Source organism: Lissotriton helveticus, chromosome 4_2 (genome assembly GCF_964261635.1).
Source record: "Lissotriton helveticus chromosome 4_2, aLisHel1.1, whole genome shotgun sequence".
Lineage (NCBI taxonomy): Eukaryota > Metazoa > Chordata > Amphibia > Caudata > Salamandridae > Lissotriton > Lissotriton helveticus.
This window is the reverse complement of record NC_136064.1, coordinates 7768957-7790509: the sequence shown is the minus strand read 5'-3', so window position 1 is coordinate 7790509 and position 21553 is coordinate 7768957. Positions and strand designations below refer to the sequence as shown.

General features: G+C 44.0%; 1 protein-coding gene across 3 annotated transcripts in view; it reads left to right on the top strand.

Moving 5' to 3' along the window:
• Positions 1-21553, top strand: part of MTMR8 (myotubularin related protein 8) — a 511753-nt gene that overhangs the window by 332861 nt on the left and 157339 nt on the right. For all 3 annotated transcript variants that reach the window (XM_078640107.1, XM_078640110.1, XM_078640108.1), the window contains 2 exons: positions 274-383; positions 17360-17485. In XM_078640107.1, the coding sequence (XP_078496233.1) occupies positions 274-383; positions 17360-17485 (236 nt within the window). The remainder of the gene's footprint in view (positions 1-273; positions 384-17359; positions 17486-21553) is intronic.

Below are 21553 nucleotides of genomic sequence, written 5' to 3'. Positions count from 1 at the left end.
GGTATACTAATAATTGTATCCTTCACTGTACTCTGAAACTACTGTCATCAAATTGTGGTTGAGGGGAGAGCTTGTTGAAATATGTATCTGTGTGATGTGATTTTGTGCACTTATGGTGGCTCCTGCTGAACTAGTTGTGTGGAAAACAAGTTTATAAAGAAGACCTGTGCCATAAACAGACTATTCCGAGAAGCAGTTAAAAGCAAGATAATTGATTGCATTGGTTTTGCTGTTCTGGTTTAATGCTGTTGTTCTTCTGCAATATTCCTTTAGTGTGCGAGCAGAAGTCCCCCTCAATGAGCGACTTTCTAACAGGCCTGGAGAACTGTGGTTGGTTGCGGCATATCAAAGCAGTAATGGATGCTGGAGTCTTCCTTGCAAAGGTGAATTTCTTTCATATGCAATATTTGTTTTTTTGTGTGTATTTGGTAGGTTTCTTGTGTGATTTTATGGAGGTTACGGTATACGGTTTTCATGGAAGATTAGCACTGAAAATCTGTGTTCAAAAGAAGTGGGTGAGTGTGATATTCCTTGACGAATACCACAATTGCATCAAGCCTTCTACATCCAAGTCCAGATTATGTGTGCTCTACTATAGTTGAGGGATGTCTTCTATTACACTTTTTTATCTATTAACTAGAGTTGAATAGGATTGCTTAGTGCTTAAAAGAAAATATGTAAATCATAGTGTGTTGTATCTGGACCTCAGCAGGATTTTGAGGTTTTACAGCTGTTTTATATGATATTTGCTATATTGGGAGGGTGGCACAAGGCAAAATGACAAGTAGTTTGAGAACACTTAGGGAAAATAAATAGTGAGTGTTGTTTTTAAGTTTGGGATGGATGTGTGTTGCAAAAAATGTAGAATTAGGTAATGTTCAAGGTAAGGTCGTGGAGTCACGACGAAGGTTGTATTTGTCAACCACAATATGGATCTTTCACCGGGAGTGTGTGGCCCACTGAGATGATAACCAACGGAAGCAGAAGTGGCTGATCTTTCACGGTTCCACAAGGTGTGTAAGATAATGTTGAGGGCTTTGTTTAGGGATTGATTGTAGAGGAGAGGCCAGGTGTAAAGCTTGCTGAAGATGAAGCGCTAGATGCGGCGTAGACAGATTTTAAGGATGATAACCAGAGTGAGGGCTTTTATTCTGCTGCTAAAATAAACAGCCATGTTGCAGGCAACAGACGAGAGAATAGAGTATATATAGGGAGAAATGAGATGGAATGGTTTTGGAGCGATGCCGGAGTGGTGGGAGTATATAGTATCTCCTCTGATGTGTGTGAGAAAGTCCATCTACATAAAGTTTCGTGCTGGTTTTATTTTATTTTGGAACTTTGGAAATATGACCTGTGTTGCGGACTTCAGGTACAAATGTACTCCTAAAATCTTTGTCTACAAATGCAGGCCCAGATACACTGGGAGTAGGCTAACTGTTGAAAGAGTTGAAGTGGAATATGGGAATGAGACCCATTTCTTGTATTCCCTATCTCGAGGAGTAGAGCAGAACTTTTTTCTCACAATTAAAAGTTAATGTCATGCTTTGGGGATAGCTAAACTGACCCCTGACTGCTGGGCTGCAGGAGTCCGTACAGCTTTCTACAGAGATGAAGATAAGAGAATTTGCAAGCATATCCCCATCTGAAATAATGTTGCAGTTGAAGTGCTCATCGTTGGTTACAGATGATAAAGCTACAATTAGGAACCAACCACCCACCGGCTGGTCCATCCCTAACTTAGATATGCCTCTAAGACCCCAAATGGATTATCTGGTTCTCTTCCAGGGGATCCTCATCAATAGTAAAAAGCACATGAATATTCCCGCCCATGCGCGGGACCCCGGAAACATATAAAAAACATATATGTGAAAAAACCTATATGTAGCTCCAAATATATATATATATATATATATATATATATATATATATATATATATATATATATATATATATATATATATATATATATATATATATATATATATATATATATATATATATCCCAATCTTCCGTTTCTTCTAGTGCACTCCTGCACAGATTAAAATGACGGATACGGACCACAATTCCGTGCAATTATGATTTTATTTGGTGATTGTGGTCGCCATGACGCGTTTCGGCCCCTCCCTCAGGCCTTGCTCACATGACAGTGTAAGTTCACACATTGGTTTAAATACGTTTGACATGCTTATGACGTTCTTTATACCAGGCTAAAGCAAATTAGACATAGACAAGTATTTACTCAAATTGTATATGTAGTCTGTCTTTGCTTTGAGTTTGTTGGTGCTTATATTTGAATAAAGATTGTGCAAAGTTGCAAAATAAATATTAAACACAATACTAATACATAGTAAAAGCATACGAATAATGTTTACATGGATAAAAGCACAAAAACCGCCCCATTTTGTATAAATTACATAAAATAGCGTCTTAGATATTAAAACCACATGTGTTCAAAAGTGAGTGTAAGTGCAAAATGTGCTTGTGCAACAAAAGTGCAACAAAGTATGACCTTGTCATTCCAGTGGAATGTTTCTGGTCATTTTATATTTTTTAGGGGCACGAAGATCAGTATATATGGGCTTTTAAGTGACTTGTTAAATAACTGTATAAATACGTTTAAGTCAAAAAGCAAAGGGACATTGTAACGAAACTGGAGCCCCAGTATCGTAAAGAATGTGCATGTATATATAAAGTGCTAAGTGCGGGGCAAAGTCGTATTGGGGAAGACTGAAGGATACTGTAGGAAAAAGCATTATATATATATATATATATATATATATATATATATATATATATATATATATATATATATATATATATATATATATATATGTGTGTGTGGGTGTATAAATATATATAAAACACAATGCAGCCTTCCATACACTAAGGGCTGAGTAATGTTGTAAGAATTTCCTTTGCACATATATACCTTTCACATAAAGCAGGGAGAAAGAAAACACATTTGAAAACTGCTTTAATGAACAATAGAAACCATAATCCTGAAAAAAGGAATGAAAACATTGCCAGCCCACAGGCTGCATTGCAGAAAACATTAGTGTAGAAAGCTGAAAAGCTAACCCACCCAAACACTTAGAATAGAATTGGCACCGTGCCATTAAGGCAGCCATGACCCCTAGCTTCCCATTATGCCTCAAGGGTGACAGTTAGGTCAGTTGTTTTTTCCGGCTCCTTCTGTCAGGACCCTGGGTTACTTCAGCTCTCTGTTTTTTATGTTTTCTGTCAGAAATTATCTCAGTTTTTTTGTCAGAAAACATATTTTCAACGTCTTTTTACTGTTGATGTAGGTTCCTACTTTTTTTGAGAGTTGAGCATATTTTTTCACTCAAAAATGCCCTTTCTTTTTGACTCTTGCCCTTCCTGGGGCAAAAAGAATGCTAAATCAGAATCCCATCCTGTCTGTATCCTTTGCCTTCCTGAGGATCATGCTCCCAAGACTTGCCAGCATTGTCAGTCCCTGTCCAAGCGTACTCTGGGGGACAGAGAGAGGATTCGCCTCTATGGGCTGGCTGAGAAGGGAAAAAACCTTCCAGAGGCAGGTCTCTAGTGAAGAAGAGAAAGGAGAGAGCCAGATCTTCATCTAGAAGTAAGGTTTCAATCTGCTCTAAATCGGCGTCGGGCTCGGTGCCAAAAATACCTCCACCGGCAGCGAAAACGTCAACAAAAAGACCATCGAGGGCGAGAGAACACCGGTCGTCGAAGAAGACTACAGGTACATCGGAACCTCCGCCGTCATCAACCCGGCGACGATCGGCATCGAGGAGTTGTTCTCTGTTGGTGCAGGCTCACACAACGTTGAGAGATAGGTCTCCGTCACCGCCGTCAGTACGGCGTTGGACATCAAGACATGCTCTGCCAACGCCAGTGGAACGGCGATCGGCGTCGAAGCAGGCGTCTCCGTTGCTGCCTACCATTCGGCGGTCAATGTCGAAACATACCTCGTCGTCTCCAGGAGTGAGGCATTCGACGTCCAAGCGGACACCTCCGTTGTCGTCAACTAGACGGCGTTCAACATAGAGGTCCAGATCTGCATCGACGGCGAAGAAGAATTCGTCATCGAGACCCAAACTGAAAAATTCAAGGCGATGTTCGATGTCGAGTCGGCGGTCTCCGTCGACGTCAAGAAGTTTTGGGTTTCACTAGACGCTCAGCATCGAGAGGGAACTCCGAGAGTTTGAAGAACATGACGTCGAGAAGGTTTTCTCCCTCGATTCACACTGCGTTGGGGGTCTACTAGCCGCTCAACGTCTTTAGCGAGGTCTTTGAGGTTGAGGTGTTCGACGTCAGAACATTCAGCGTCGAAGCACAAAGAAAGATCGGCGTTGAAGAGAATATCCCTCTCGAAAAGCTCACCGGTACTGGTGGCACATAGTCGTTTGACGTTGAGACACTATCAACGTCACATCATTCCTCAAGATGCCATTCAGGGGCACCACCACATCACTCAGGGACACCACCATATCACTCGGGGACACCACCATATCACTCGGGGACACCACCATATCACTCGGGGACACCACCACATCATTCGGGGACATCACCACATCATTCGGGGACATCACCACATCATTCGGGGGCACCACCACATCATTCGGGGACACCTCCACATCACTCAGGAACACCACTCAGGGGCACCACCACATCAGTCAGGGGCACCGCCACATCACTCGGGGGCACCGCCACATCACTCGGGGGCACCGCCACATCACTCGGGGGCACCGCCACATCACTCGGGGGCACCGCCACATCACTCGGGGGCACCGCCACATCACTCGGGCGCACCGCCACATCACTCGGGGGCACCGCCACATCACTCGGGGGCACCGCCACATCACTCGGGGGCACCGCCACATCACTCGGGGACACCGCCACATCACTCGGGGACACCGCCACATCACTCGGGGACACCGCCACATCACTCTGGGACACCGCCACATCACTCTGGGACACCGCCACATCACTCGGGGACACCGCCACATCACTCGGGGACACCGCCACATCACTCGGGGACACCGCCACATCACTCGGGGACACCGCCACATCACTCGGGGACACCGCCACATCACTCGGGGACACCGCCACATCACTCGGGGACACCGCCACATCACTCGGGGACACCGCCACATCACTCGGGGACACCGCCACATCACTCGGGGACACCGCCACATCACTCGGGGACACCGCCACATCACTCGGGGACACCGCCACATCACTCGGGGACACCGCCACATCACTCGGGGACACCGCCACATCACTCTGGGACACCGCCACATCACTCGGGGACACCGCCACATCACTCGGGGGCACCGCCACATCACTCAGGGACACCACCACATCACTCAGGGACACCACCACATCACTCAGGGACACCACCAAAGACACCACCACATCACTCGGGGACACCACTCAGGGGCACCACCACATCACTCGGGGACAGCACCACATCACTCGGGGACAGCACCACATCACTCGGGGACAGCACCACATCACTCGGGGACAGCACCACATCACTCGGGTACACCACCACATCACTCGGGTACACCACCACATCACTCGGGTACACCACAACATCACTGTCCCCCCTGTCCAACCGCCTTCTCCTCCTTTGGAGTTGAATTTGGTCCTGTCCAGATTGATGGGTCGCCCTTTCGAACCCATTCATAAGGCAACGGTACAGTACTCAACATGGAAAGTTGCTTTCTTTGTAGCTATCACGTTAGCACGCAGAGTAAGTGAAATTCAGGCACTCTGCTCTAAAGAGCTATACACTGTTTTCCATCACAACAGGGTGGTTTTCAGAGCTCACCCTTCTTTTCTACCAAACGTATTGTCTGATTTCCATGTCAACCAATCAATTTCTCTTCCCTCTTTTTTCCCAATCCTGCTACACCAGCAGAGAGGTCCCTACACTCACTAGACCTCAAGAGGGTTCTCAAATTCGACTTGGATAGGACAAAATCCATCAGAAAGTCTGACCAGTTGTTTCTAAACTATGGTGCCATTGGGACAGGGTTTCCAGCCTCCAAATGCTCCATTGCGAGGTGGATAGTGTCCTGCATTAAGTTGGCATATCAGTTGGCAAACAAACCCCTATTGGTTTCTCCTAAAGCTCACTCCACAAGGGGAAAAGCAGCTACAGTAGCTTTCTTGCATATTCCTTCTTCCGGACGATAATTGAAACAGTTTTCTATTTATTACATAGGCAAAACCGATGCATTAACAATGCTTGTTACTCCTATGATTTACTTTACTATTCTAAGTCCTTGAAAGGACAATTATGGGATCAATTCCTGGGGTTACAAAGAGTTTGCATCATCCTCTTGTATATAATTACATGTAGGACAACTCAGTAAAGCTTTTTTCTAAACACAGAATTGTTCTCTTAAGGATTGTTTCTAATCAATAATTTCTAACCATTTTCTATTGCACCTTTTCAACATACACTGTGTTAAAAAGTGAAGTGCTACAGTAAGCATGTGAAAGAGCTACGAGTAAAAAAGGTAGTTCTCACTGCAGAAAAGGTAATTATATGAACGTTTGCTTGAGTAAAAGAAAAGCCAGGGAACAGAAGCTGCATGTATGACTTCTAATTCTCCAGTGGAAAGAAAGGATAGCAAGGGATTTGTGTTGAAGCCCCAAATCACGGTATTAGTTTTAGGGCCGAATGTAAGGGCAAGATAATCCTTGTTACAAATAGTGGTTCGGCACTCACAATCCATAATCTATTGTGTATAATACAAGAAATCAGTAAAGGTTTTTCTCTTTAACCACAACAGTCGTCACAGTCCATGTATAAACAAGTAAACACTTACTATGTCGAAATTTTCATTCTTCATTTGTTCTTTATTAAATATCCTCTCGTGTAAAGTTACATAAGTAAAATTAATGCTAGAATCCAGTAGCCTGGCGCGTTTCGTCAACATAGGACTGCTTCAGGGCTACAAAAACATAAAACACATAACCCATATTTACAATATGTATATAAATATAGGACAATTAAAAAAATGATTTTAAAAATTTAAAACAATACACACATACTTAGCCTTATTACAATATTGGAGAAAACTCCAGACAGACCGCCATTACAATTTATTTATGATTTGATGGTGCATGCCATAAATAATTGATTATGATATTATATTTTATGGTAGCTTGAGTCTGCATAACTTACACACTCATAATCGAATATGGTACGTAATGCATACCTCTAGATTGTATTTAGGATTCACCAGATCCATAATATCTACTGGCATTGTATATATCTCAGTTGTGTCAAATCAGGCAGTATAGGTATTCTGAAAAAGCCAAATAAATGTTTTAAACTATGTATCTCCGTTTAAAAAGTATGATATGTAAGGTGAGAATATTCCAAAAAAGAGAGATGGTTAACATTAGACATATTACTAAAATATGCTTGATATTCATCCAAACCATAATATCTATTGGCACTGTGTACACACAAATTTTGTCAATTCATACACTACAGGAATTCTATCAAGGTCCGATTACTATTTTTGGAGTAGATCCATACATCATATAATTGTAGTGTATACAACTAAAATTAACAAAGAAAAGAGAAAAAAGCATCACATTTACATGCTCATGTTTTTCAAGGAGAACTGTTATTTACACCCAACAAACTCATGTGTGATAACATTACATATGACATGAACAATTTTGTGAAACCTGAACAATTTTGATGGACAAAAATATTAATCTTGGCTTCTAACATTTTGCATGTTATGGTCAGAATACTGTATTGAAGCATAGAACCAGATGCATCGCTAACAAAGTTGTGTATATTCTATTAAAGTTAAGATAAGTGAATACCAGAGCAAAATAGTATATTACACCTGGTTATTACATATTCAATTGTAAACCGCTCAGCACACTCGTTTCTGAAGATAAAACCAATGGGTCATGTGTTGTATCTACCCTGTCAATATCATGATTATATGCAACAACTTCAATGTAGAATTTGTGCGGTATGAAACATGATGTTATGTCTAATAGTAAAATGCTAAATTGACTACCTTGTCATGTGACAGGTAAAAAAATTGTTTTGCCTAAATAACATTGTCGTCTCAATAATATAATCATAATTGTTTTAATCTAGCGATCTATTAACAAAAATTAATAAAAATGCAATTTCAGAAATCATAATTAAGTCATTCAGGCTATGTCTTCAGTTGGAGGAAAAAATAAGATTATTTATTGTTATACATTTGAATTGTATTAAAATAATTTAATTTAGAAGAAGACCGATAGGTCGAGTGTTTTACCTGTGTTATTGCCAACTTCATAAAGAGCAACATCTTAGAATGGTCATGTAGTGCGAGAACACCCACAAAATTAGATCTACTATGGTCACCCTTAAGGACCTAGTATACAAAGAGACCGCTAAATTACATGTATTATCTAAACTATTAGCACATTAGTTTGAATTGTATCTTTGACCGTGGTAGTTCTTTTATGCAAATGAAGACTGATATCAAAAATTCGCAGTAAATTAAAAAGTTGAATTTGCTAAATGTTTCTTAACCTGTACAATTCAAAAGAACCTTAAATCAAGACAGCATCGACTTCAGTTATAGAGCAACTTACGGTAGATGCTAGTTCATTTAGCTTGTAACAGTCATGGTGTCTGCTGACAAACATGAAACAGATCACCAATAACTGAGCTCTTCTATACTAACACTCAAAAGGGACGATGTAAAATGTTATCTCAAAATCAGCGCCATCTTTAAATGTTCTATTTGTGGCGTATTTAGTCACACCCAATAATCTTTAAAGAAAGCTTTTAGTTTCTGCCCAAAGTGATAACATGTGTTTGGTTATATACATAAAATGTGATCCTATCCCCATGTCATAATTAAAATCAACTTTTACCTCAAAATTATTTTGCCATTTGAAACACACATATGGCCGCTGTAATTTTGTAGCAGTGCAACTATAGACCTAATTGAGTACATGAATCATCTAGAGGTGCAAGAGATTCATACAATGCCAGCGTAATCTTTGTGTGTTGCTTCGTGATACGGAAATTACTTGTTGCTGCTAAGGCTTATATTAATCGAATCTATCAACTTTGTGTCTGATGTTATAAGATTTTTATCATATAGATAGAACTTTTGTTTATAAACACACCTGTTTCATGAATTGAATTAGACCTCAATGTGTTAAACGAAGAGCCTCCATACACCAGAAACAACTTTTTAAACATACTAGTGCCATTAAAACGAATCTCTGCCAATCCAAAGCAGGTGTTCTCATTTCTATTGTTTTTAAAGGTACCATATATCTATTGACAATTAGCAAATATTTATAACTTCATTGTAGGGTGATATAAATATTTAGAGGGGTTGTGCTATACATAGGGGGTTTATTTGCATTACCATAAAGACTGTCACAAAAGCGGAAAGTTCTTATCCGATGCACAGTCTGCTTGTAAAGCACATGCCGTATAGATGAGCAATTGTGACACTTTAGAACTGGTAAACGGTTCAGAAGATGACCAAATCTTTGATATAATAGAGGCTATAAAAGATTATGGAAATCATTGTTAATATTCAGTTCAGATTTTACTGTTCGAAGACGGCAAATCCCTCTTGCCTCTGTCTGTCTTAGGACTATCGCTCTATTTTCTGGTCACCTGGATGATCCTGATTTGTATGTACAGCCACTGGGTATTTTACATCATAGTTTTTTTATGGCCCTCACATGTACTGGATTATATCATTCATTTTACTGATGTATCTTTACATGAGAGGCTTTTTAATAAAGAACAAATGAAGAAAGAAAATGTTGACATCGGAAGTGTTTACTTGATTATACATAGACCGTGATCACTGTTGTGGTTAAGGAGGAAAACTTTTGCTGAATTCTTGTATTATACATAATAGATTATGAATTGTGAGTACCGAACCACTATTTGTGATTTGAAAGTTGCCCATTTAGAGTAGGATCGGTTTGCACTCCAAGGTTCATTTTACCATTGTGAATATCTTACGTTTTTCCCACCATATCATTGTTGGCAAGTGCAGTTCTCTCTTACCTCAATACCTCAGTTTCTTGTTGAAAAAAGATAATCCTTGTGTATAGCTGGTTGCCAAATGACCACTCTGATCGAGTTTCCTGTTTATTCACTTGACTCACCACACTGATGAGGGTCTTTGTAAACAGGCCACTCATGAACACATGTAGGTGGAATGGGACATAACCATTTGGCAAGCCAAGACAAAGGCGTAGTTTAAGAAAATTTTGGAGGGAATGAATAACTGTGAAGCACATCTGGGTTTTGCACTTTAAGAGGAGTAATAGTATTGCCCTCCTTTGAAGTTCCACTTCTAGAATTTCTGAAATCTCTTTTAGGGTAAATGATTATCTAAAACAAGCCATTTTAACTGATCTCTCTGACCATCACTTTTTGCAGCTCCGGCTACTCAAAACATTTTTAGGGCTCACACCCTGTGTTGCACTGCGCAGCAGTGCTCGCGCAGGCGAGAGTCCTTTTGTCCGGGGTTTGAAAACGGACTCTGGAAAAGCACACGCTCGTGCGTGTGCTTTTCCTTTTGGCTTCCGTGATTGGTCTTTGCGTGCGTATTTTTTTCAAACAGAGCACGCAATAGGCCAAAGGAGGGCACATTGCTCTGCCCATGGGCTATTGGTGTCTGTTACGCGCACCAAAGCCCATATGTTTTCAATTATTGTGCCCAGACATGGGCGCGATAGTTGAAAACATATACCTCGCAGTGGCGCGCGCGCACCACTCGCGGGCTTGTAATGATGGAGCCTGTAGTTCCCCGTGCTCTCTGAAGTTCGCGTCCAAAATACGCTGCCAGAACCGAAATATTATGCGTTAAATCCCTCTCATACCTGCTGCAGTAACATCGACGGACCCAGATCGCCTACCACAGAAAATCAATGATATCGAAGCAAAAACAGCAAAGCGACGCCCCCACCAATACCACGAATCACACCCAGGAGCAAGTCCTGGAAGCAGAACCTCTAGGAAGAGTCAAGCGCCGCAGCTATCTTCGGATGTTTCATATCCATGTTAAAGCCTAGCGCACCGTGAAGTGTGTTTGTTTACCGCGGGTCTATACGTTGTCCTGCTTAGCAGCTTTCAAATCTACGTAAATTGTATGTCTCCTTACTTTCATAAAAAATTATTCTCATTGTGCAGGATAGAAATCTGTTGTAGAGTAAAATTGGTAGACGAAAGGAAATAAGCCCATTCCAAAATGGCCACCCTTTTCAAACTTAATTTAGGAAGAGGCGGACCTATTTCTATTTGAATGCCATTTACCTGACAAAAAAATGAATGCCGCCCAAGACGCTATGAAAGTTAAAGCAGTTACATGTCTAGATGCATAATACATGGGCGTGGTCCTGTAAGAAAAGAATGGGCTCTTGTGATTGTTTTCTGTGCGGGAAGGTTGCTGAGTTGGTGTGGCTAGAGGACATACAGAGAAGATGGCGTCTGTCAGGAAGGTTTTCTTCGCCGGGAAGGTGAGAGGATAGAAAGGGTCTTGCAGTCTATTTCCCAAAGGACAGATCGGACTCTAACTGCCGCTTGTGTTCCGTTCACAGGCTCAAGTGTCTCTGCTGCTAAGGAGACGTTTCCACGTGAGTGGGCCAAGAGCAATCCAGGTACAGAGTGCTGACAGTGCCTCGGACTCCATAGTAATCACCTTTTTGAGGCGCATACTCCATCTCTGTGGACATAGCTTGTTTTTTTATTCACTACATATTAATTTTATCAGTACCATATTTGATCGTCCTATGTTACTTCAGATCGTCCCGATTGCGGTTAATCGGATAGGGGTTGTCCGCCGTGGTCTGTATAGGATGATCATATTGTCATGTTTCGAAGAACTCGTGCTTCTCATGCAAAGAAGAGCATTAGCATAGCACTCCCATAACCCTCTCGTGGGGAGTCCGACAAACAAGCTACGCTCCATTTAGGAATATTATGATAATTGCCCTGCAGTGACCATCGTAATTATTCACTCCACTTACAGCATTTCACGAAGAGTTTACTAGAAGTGGTCGCAGGAATTACATTTTCGTGACACATAAACTTTTCAAGGTTGATAGCTATGCAATTCTCTTTCTATGCATGGGCGGGTGAAGAGGCTGCACATATTCCCAAGGTTGAACACTTTTAGAACAAAGGGCACAGCGTCCAGGGGAGTGTATGTCAACTTTCTTTCTAAAGGGTTCGTGGCTGGGATAGGAGCTTTTCAGTGCATCAAGTGATGAGGCGTCGAAGTGCTTTACGGCAAGTAGCGCGCGACCCGGGAGCTCGAATTTAGTGGTCAGTCCATTAATTATTGGGGTTCGTGTTGTTGCACATTCCAGGCATAAACGACAGTTTCTTTGCGGCATGTTATGGAGCGACCCTTGACCCCACCAGGTAGGTCGCTTCCCCTCCGCACAGCACTGCCTGTCTCCCTGCCCCAGCTGCCGCTGCCGAGGAAGTTCGAGGCCCTCCACCACCCGCAGGCTACCACCTGCGCCTCATCCATGGTGGCCAGTGGTAGGCCGTAGGTAGGTTTGTTCATCCTCCGCTTTATTGCTTTTAATGTATTGCCTGTATTTTCATTGTTGTGTCTGTGATTGCTGTTGTCTGTTTTCCCCCGCTGGCTGTACACAGTCCGTCCCTCTTTTTCTTCCCTCAATTCCCCTCGTTGTCCCCGTGCTCTCTCTGCCTGGTCTTTCCTTCTGTACCCCTCGCTGCCCCCGTGTCTCTGCCTGTTTTTTTCTTCTGTTCCCCTAGCTGCCTCCGTGCCTCGCTGCCCGTTCTGCCTTCTGTTCTTGGCTGCCCCTGTATTTCTGTGTTCTGCCTTTTGCCTCTGTGCCACTCAATTTTCTGGTATTTCAGTGTCCTTTTGCCTTCTGTGCCACTCGCTTTTGTGCCCCTTTTGCCTTCTGTTCCACTCATTTTCTTTGCCCGTCTGCCTTCTGTGCCACTCGTTTTTTCCCTCGTGTTTGTGACCTTCTGCCCTCTGTTCCACTTGTTTTTGTGCCCTTTTGCATTCTGTGCCACTCGTTTTCCCTCGATTTTGTGCCCCTTTTGCCTTCTGTTACCTTCGTTGTCCCTCACCGCCCTCACTGCTGCTGCCCCGCCCATTCCCTGCCCCCGCCTCCCAGCTGCTCCTCCCTCCCACCTCCCCATATATGCCGGCCGTTGCGCGCCCGTGCCGCTGGCGTGCCGAAGGCACACCTAAGGCAAGCCCGTCTACGCCCGTCCGCGCCTGGACCACGCCCAGCACCAGAATCCCTGGCCCCCATACCCGCCGCGACGACCGCCGCAACTACGACGCCAGCACTCTGCACGCTCTCAACTCCGGACGGAGCCACACCTGCTTCAAGGCCGCCCCGAAACTCACACACGGCCCTTTCACCTGCCGGAACTGCAGCTACACCAACCTCAGAGCCGACAAACCACCCGCCAAGAAAGACACCAACCACCTCCAATGCATACTACTGTCGAGCTCTGGGACCTGCTCAACACAACATCCCCGTACGTCGCCTTCCTGACAGAGACCTGGTTTAACGACTCCTCCGCACCCGACATCGCCATAGCCATCCCAAAAGGCTACAAGATCACCCGCAGCAACGGAGTCAGAGGAATCGCCATCGTCCACAAGAACAGCATCAGGGTCTCGACTAGCACTGACGACGCACTCAGCACCGCCGAACACATGCATTTCCAGATCCACACAGACCCTAACTCCACCCTCAGAGGCACCCTCTTTTACCGACCCCCCCCTCGACCCCGCCCCCAGTTCAGCGACTCCATCGTCGACTTGTTCAGCACGCACACCCTGACCTCCACCGACTACATCCTCCTCGGAGACCTGAACTTTCACCTTGAGAACAACAACTCCACAACCCTGATCGATAACCTCGCCAACCTCGGACTAAAGCAACTCGTCACAACACTCACCCTCTCTGCAGGCCACACGCTCGACCCAGTCTTCTCCTCAAGCCCGCACGTCTCCGTCAGCCTCACCACCGAACTCCTCTGGACCGACCACCGCTGCATCCACTTCACCTTTCAGAAGCCCACCACACACCACCACACCCAACAGATCCCCCGCCGCTGCTGGAGCAAAATGACTGAAAACAAACTACACGCAAACCTCGCGCTCAGCCCACCCACCGAACTCTCCAACACCAACGCTGTCCACAGCCTCAAACGCTGGATCGAGGACTGCGCCAACACTGTCGCCACGTTTAGGAAACCGCCCACAGAGACACCAGTAAGAGGGCCAGCTGGTTCACCCCAGAACTCCTAGCCTCCAAGCAAGCCTGTTGGAAACTAGAGAAGAAATGACACGGTGAAACACTCCGGACAGCCACGCAGCACACAAGGACGCCATCCGCAACCACCACCTGATCAGGGCGGCCAAGAGGACCTCCTTCAAAGACCGCCTTCACAACAACGCACACAATAGCAAGGAGCTCTTCAACATCATGAAGGAACTCTCCAACCCGAGCTCCAACACCAACGACATCCTGCCGTCGCAAGCCCTGTGTGACTCCCTCGCCACCTTCTTCCACCGCAAGATAGCAGACATCCACAACAGCTTCAACACCCAGACAGCCCCAACAGACAGCAACACAACAGACCCTTTGCACACCATCGACCACGACCCCCTGCTAGCCTGGGCCATCGTGAGCATCGATAACACCATCCAGACCATGCACACAATCCACTCCGGCTCTCCGTCAGACCCATTTCCGCACCACGTCTTCAACAGAGCAAGCAGCTCCATCGCACCCCACCTGTGCAACGTCATCAGTCTCTCCCTCGAGACCGCGACCTTCCCAGAGATCTGGAAACACTCTGAGATCAACGCCCTACTCAATAAACCTTAAGCTGACCCAAGAGACCTCAAGAACTTCCGACCCATCTCTGCTCCCCTTCCAGGTCATCGAGAAAAGAGTCAACAGACAGCTAACCCGATACCTCGAAGAAAACAGAATCCTGGACCCTTCCCAGTCAGGGTCCCACAGCAACCACAGCACCGAGACTGCCCTCATCACTGCCACCGATTACAACCGTACCCTGCTGGACAACGGCAAGACCGCAGCACTCATCCTCCTAGACCTCTCTGCCGCCTTTGACACCGTCTGCCTCCACACACTACGCGCACACCTCCACGCCGCAGGGATCCGAGACAAGGCTCTGGATTGGACCACCTCCTTCCTCTCCGGCAGAACCCAGAGCGTCCGCCTCCCCCCATTCCGTTTCAAAGCCTCCGAGATCATCTGCGGCGTACCCCAGGGATCCTCCCTCAGCCCGACGCTGTTCAACATTTTCATGGCCCCGCTCGCACACGTAGCCCGACAGCACGACCTCAACATAATCTCCTATGCAGACGACACTGCTGATCCTCTCCCTCACCAAGGACCCCATCACCGCCAAAGCCAACCTCCACGAAGGAATGAAGGCCGTCACCGACTGGATGAAGACCAGCCGTCTGTAGTTGAACTCGGACAAGACGGAGGTCCTCATCCTCGGCTCCAACCCTTCAGCCTGGGACAGCCCCGACACCCACCGACCACGCACTCAACCTGGGAATCAACGCTCTCAATGACCAAGCAAATCAACGCCGTCTCCTCCTCCTGCTTCAACACCCTCTGCATGCTCCGCAAGATCTACAGATGGATCCCGACAGATACAAGAAAGACAGTCACCCAGGCCCTCGTCGGCAGCAGACTCGACTGCGGAAACGCCCAATACGCTGTAGCCCCGACCAAGCTCATCAAACGACTACACCGCATCCAAAACGCCTCGGCACGACTGATGCCCGACGTACCACGCCACGGCTACAACCCCCCCCACCTGAGAAACCTACACTGGCTCCCCGTCAACAAGAGGATATCTTTCAAGCTCCTCACCCACGCACACAAGGCACTCCACAAGACCGGCCCAGCCTACCTCAACAGACGGCTCTCCTTCTACATCCCCAACTACCAGCTACGCCCCGCCGACCTCTCACTCGCCACCGTCCCCGCGCATCCAAAGAACAACCACTGGTGGGAGATCCTTCTCCCACCTCGCCACCAAGACATGGAACACCCTCCCTCTGAGCCTACGACAGACCCAAGACCTACTGATCTTCAGGAGGATACTCAAGACCTGGCTGTTCAATCAGTAGACCCCCCCAGTGCCTTGAGACCCTCGCGGGTATGTAGTGCGCCTTACAAATGATTGATCCATGTTATTGACACAGATGTGATCATTGGACTGAGTATGAGAGAAGCAATTTCTTGCTGTACTGTAATTAATAAGATAGTAATGGTTTCCAAAAAGAGCTTGATTGATGGACGGAATGATGAAACAATGTCAAACATTCACCCCGAGTATAGAAATATGGGTTAAATCCATCCTTTTGGTCACTGAGCCACCCCAGTTTGGACCTAGCCATATACAAATCATTCTTAAACTTGCTCCTCATGGGAACAGTCCAGACCGAACTGCCAAGCTAAGTCCTCCCTAGCTCACCATGCCAGTGGAGTCAAGCTAGCCTGGCTGATCTGGGGTGACACCCTGAAACTGTTCCCAGGATACTTCTTTCCAGTCCAGGGAGGACCTTGCCTGGCAGTTCGAGCTGGACTGTTCCCATTGGGAGCAGGGTCAAGATTGATTTGCATATGGCTGGGTCCAAACTGCAATAGCATGATGTGCAAAAATACAATGGATTTAACCCCAGATCTCTGCACTGGGGGTGGATGTTTGACATTGTTTCTGCATTCTGGCCATCTGTTCTTTTTGCATTTGTCTTTTCATGAATTACATTGGCCATGTCCCTTTGAGAGACCCCCCCCAATTTTTTCAACCCACTTAAAGCCCTGCGTGTACTTTATGGCTTGTGTCTGGTGGACCCGATGTTACTTCTGCCATTGTCATGGAAAAGTGACAGTCTCCAGCCTCTAGTGCAACGAAGTAAAGAATTTTTATTGAAAGTAATTCTAAAAATTAAAAAAGACTATTTATTAATTTCACATATTTATCCAATCTATGGACTTTGTTGTCTTGGTACTTTTGAGTCCACTCCCTACAGAAACACGCATTTGCAATGCAATAGGTCTCGCAGTATTAAAGTCTAAGCTATTGGTGTTGCATTATTTAGCAATGCCAATAGCTCAAACTTTAATAATGCGAGACCTATTGCATTGCAAATGCTTGTTTATGTGACTCAAGCTGCTTGCTTCTTCATGTTGCTCAGTTTTTGGAGCCCTGTGTAAATTTGGCGCAGACCTGTTTTAATGTGATGTTAAATTGGATAAAAATGTTAATTTTATTCTGTCTTGCTTTGGTAGGCAGTCAAAGATGAAAAAGCCAGTGTCTTGGTACATTGCTCGGATGGGTGGGACCGCACTGCGCAAGTCTGCTCTCTGGCTGCCCTGCTGTTGGATCCATTCTACAGGACTGTTAGAGGGCTTATGGTAAGAATGCCTCCACTATTGTGCAAGATTTTGCTGAGGATAGCATGCGCTAGAAATTGCACACCGTAACATAATTTTTTCCAGTTATTTTGTATCTGTGGTTCTTACTTGCCTTGACTTTCGAGTGAGTCTGATGTCTGGCCTGCATGGGATTTGATAGTATGAGAGTGAAGAGTGAGAGCCTAATTTAAATGTGGTAGGCGGCCTGTTTCCCCACCAGAGCAACAGAGTCTGTCGCCCTGACAGAGTGCCATCCTCTAAATTTAGAAATGTCCACAGGATCAGTGTACATTTCTATGATTGGCAGGAATTGCTGTCCCGGTAGATCCTGTTAATGTATTGTAAGTTTGCTGGATCTACACTGGCTGCCGATTTAACCGAGAATAATATTCAGATCACTCTGCATCGTACACAAGGCACTTCACAATGAAGGACCAAAACCTTTAGAAGCTAAACTAAGAAAATACACCCCTGGCAGACCTCTCCAATCAGCTACATGTAACTATGTCCAAGAATATAGATTCAAAAGAGTTTGACAAGGAAGTCGAGCCTTTACCGTAAAAGCAGCGCATATACGGAATACACTGGCAGCCCCACTGAGATCACACACTGATGTTTAGAAAGTCCTTGAAAACCTGCCCCTTTCCTTACTAACAGTCAAGCTCTGCTCCTTCAGACCTATTCCAGTTGACTCCCTCACATAGTGGATTAGCTAGCGCCAGGATACCATTTTTGGTCACAGTGCGCTTTGTAAAACCTGAGGTCCACCCGATTCTAATTCAGACGGGCAGACCTAAATGTTGGGGGGGAGGAGGGGAACTGTGTTGTCGTTGCAACAGAGTTCCCTCTCCGACAACATTTAAATCATGCCCTGAATTGCTTGTGTCGAAATGGGTGCAGTGTTGGTCAAGTGTCCCTGGGTGACCGCTTACTATCTACCTGTCTATGTTGGTGATTCAATGGTGGAAATAAGTGTAAAACAGACCTGTGAAGTCTTTGCTATAAAACACTCTGAAAATATAACATACAAAAATCGTCTCTCTTCAATGTGGCTTCCTTTTAAGACACAACACAACCATGCTGGATGCGCACTCTTGAAAACGGGTCTGATTGTGTGCTATTCGTTACTGATGTATGTTAAAATTACCATGTTGGCATATTATTAGTTTATTAACGATAAATATGCATGGCTTAGATTTGCTACGAAAAGGATTTTTGAAGGCAATCTCCAGGCAAATGAACTTAATTAGCTGTTTTGTGCTCGCCTACTTGGACACCTTGCTTTTTTCCTGCTTTTTGGTAGGTGTTTGATAACTTCTAAGCGTATCAAGTAATGCCCAGGATGCACCACCTGGAGAATAGCTAATTTATCTTGCTTTCATCTTTTTAGAGCTTCCTTTCCTAACCCATGACTGCAGTTTGCAAAGCAGTGTTAATAGAAAGACAAGTCTTTGTTTTGTGTACTTCTTAATTAAAAATAATTGTCCAGGTCAAATGAACCATTCAGCAGTAAACATACTTCAAAGCTGTGATGTATTACCAAAAGAGTGGTTTCATTTTTTAAAAAAATAGGAGAAATGTACAGGCTTGTTTTGAGCCAGTGAATAATGTAATATTTTCAGATACTTCAGTGAGATAAAGTTTTCTCTTTAAATAATATAAGTTTTGTTAGTGTAATCACTCCTGGAGGGTGGGGGGTGGGGAAAAGAATAATCTCACACAAGTTACAAGCCAGTCATATATGTACAAGAAAGGCTTTTAGGTTTTTATTTGATGGGATCCGTACTTGATTGGCAGAAATATGTGGGGTCAAATGGTGGGGCCTGATCTGTAAATCTCAAGCTACTTCTGATTTAGGTTTGAGTCATTTTGATGCGAGGGTTCTGAAACCCTGATCAGGAACACAGTCAGGAAATGCATTCAAGAAGGAGCACTGTACCTATTCAATGTGGTGGCATTTTGCATTCAATGAATATTGTTTGTAAAGCATGCGCTTTCCATACTATGCAGAATATTTGCAAAAGACGAGCAGAGTATTTCATACTTTTTAAATCTTTATTTTTTTCCTTTCTTTGGCATTGATGGTGGTAGTGGGTTAATTTCACTATTATGATAATTAATTTTGTCTTGCCTTTGTTGCGATTTTTGTTACCTCTTATAGATAAGTATTGTATTGTAAAAGCATTTATATAGCGCTTACTACCCCCGGATGGGGTCTTGATGCGCTTTTTTGGCGAGTATCACTCTACTCTGTAACCCATAAAGGATTAGTAGTGAATTAGTATAGTGAAATATGAAAGTAATTTGATTGGTGAATATGTTAGTTAGTTATTTGGATTGAGAAGGATAGCGGAGGGATAGAAGAGGGAAGGAGTTAGAAATATATATATATATATATATATATATATATATATATATATTTTTGGAACTCATAGCAGTAGGAGAAGGCTTGGGGTGAGTAAAAGGGAGGTGGAGGGGGAAGAGTCAGAGGGACGGGTTTAGGAGGGCCTGTTTTGGGGATCGAATTGTAAAAGAGGTGTATGAGGTGATGCAAGGAGGGGTAGAGTAGAAAAGAGTCTAGAAAGGGTTATTCTGGGGATCGAGGTAAGGGGTTTGGGATGAATGAGAGAGTGGAGGTAGAGGATATATAAATAGAGGTATAGGGTGAGAAATATGGTAGTGCTTTGGATATGCTGAATTAGAAGAAAAGTAATAAATCTATAGATCCATATTTACATGGAAGGTATATAGATGCATAAAGGGAGGTAGTATATGTAGATTAATGATGCATTGAATAAACTCCGGCTTTCAAGTGTTGTTGTACAATAAATACATTTTATTTATATTTTTTTTGTAATTCAGTAGTGAAGCGATTTTAGATAAATAGTTATGATAAAAGATTTACCTATGTATGCAGTCACTTATATACATGTTAAAAACATAGAATAATGTAACTATCAGTAATATGTATATTAGTTAAGCAGAACTAATGAATATATATATGAATGTACATGTAGTGTATGTGTATGTATATATATATATATATATTTAAACATAATTATTCTACATGTTTATACAGAGCAATACACATATATAGGTACATATCTGTAGTACAAATAAATGCCTATATACAGAGTGATATGCTGTATATTTCTGTTTGTGTATGGTGGGTATGTGCGGAAAAGCCAACTCTTCAGTAGTTTTCTGAAGATAAGGTGGTTATCTGTGGATCGTATGTTGGGGGTAAAGAGTTCCATAGTTAGGCTGCTTGTACAGAGAAGTATGTGCCACCCATGATTTTTTTCTTGTATCTTGGGATTTTGAGACGAGGTGCCACTCTAGGCCGGAGGTCCCTTTGTTGAATGCGTTTGGTGATTTTCTTCCTGATGAAGAGCGGGTCTGTTCCATGTATTGCCTTGTGGGTGATACAAAGCAGCTTGAACGTGGATCTTTTGGCAACCGGTAACCAATGCAGGGTTTTCAAGGCAGTGGAGATGTGGTGGTTGCAGTTTTATATGTCAGAGTAGTCTGGCAGCCAAGTTCTGAATACGTTGTAGTATTTTCATGGTCGTTAAAGGTGATCCATTGTAGAGGCTATTGGCGTAATAGAGTTTGGACAGAACAAGGGAGATGGTAGCCTGGACCTACTGTGGATATCCCAAATGGGGGAAGATTCGTCACAGATTTTTTTATAGTAACTAAGCTTGATCTTGCTAGTTTGTCCACTTGGGCGTTCATTGATAGCTTGGAATCCATGGTCATTCCGAGGTTTCTTACTTCCTCCAATACTTTAGGCAGTGTTCCCAGATCATCAGGCCACGCAGTGAGCGGATCATAATGTTTACAATCGCAACATGTGAGTATTTCTGTTTTGGAAGCATTCAATTTGAGATGGCTCCATGTCATCCATTGATCCACAACTCTGAGACAACTGAAAATTTGCGAGTTTCCCATGTCTTTGGGGCATTTTAGTTGAAGGTGTATTTGCGTGTCTTCTGCATAGTTAAAGCACGTGAGATGAAATTGATTGCTCAGTGCCGGTAATGACTTCATGTAGATGTTGAAAAG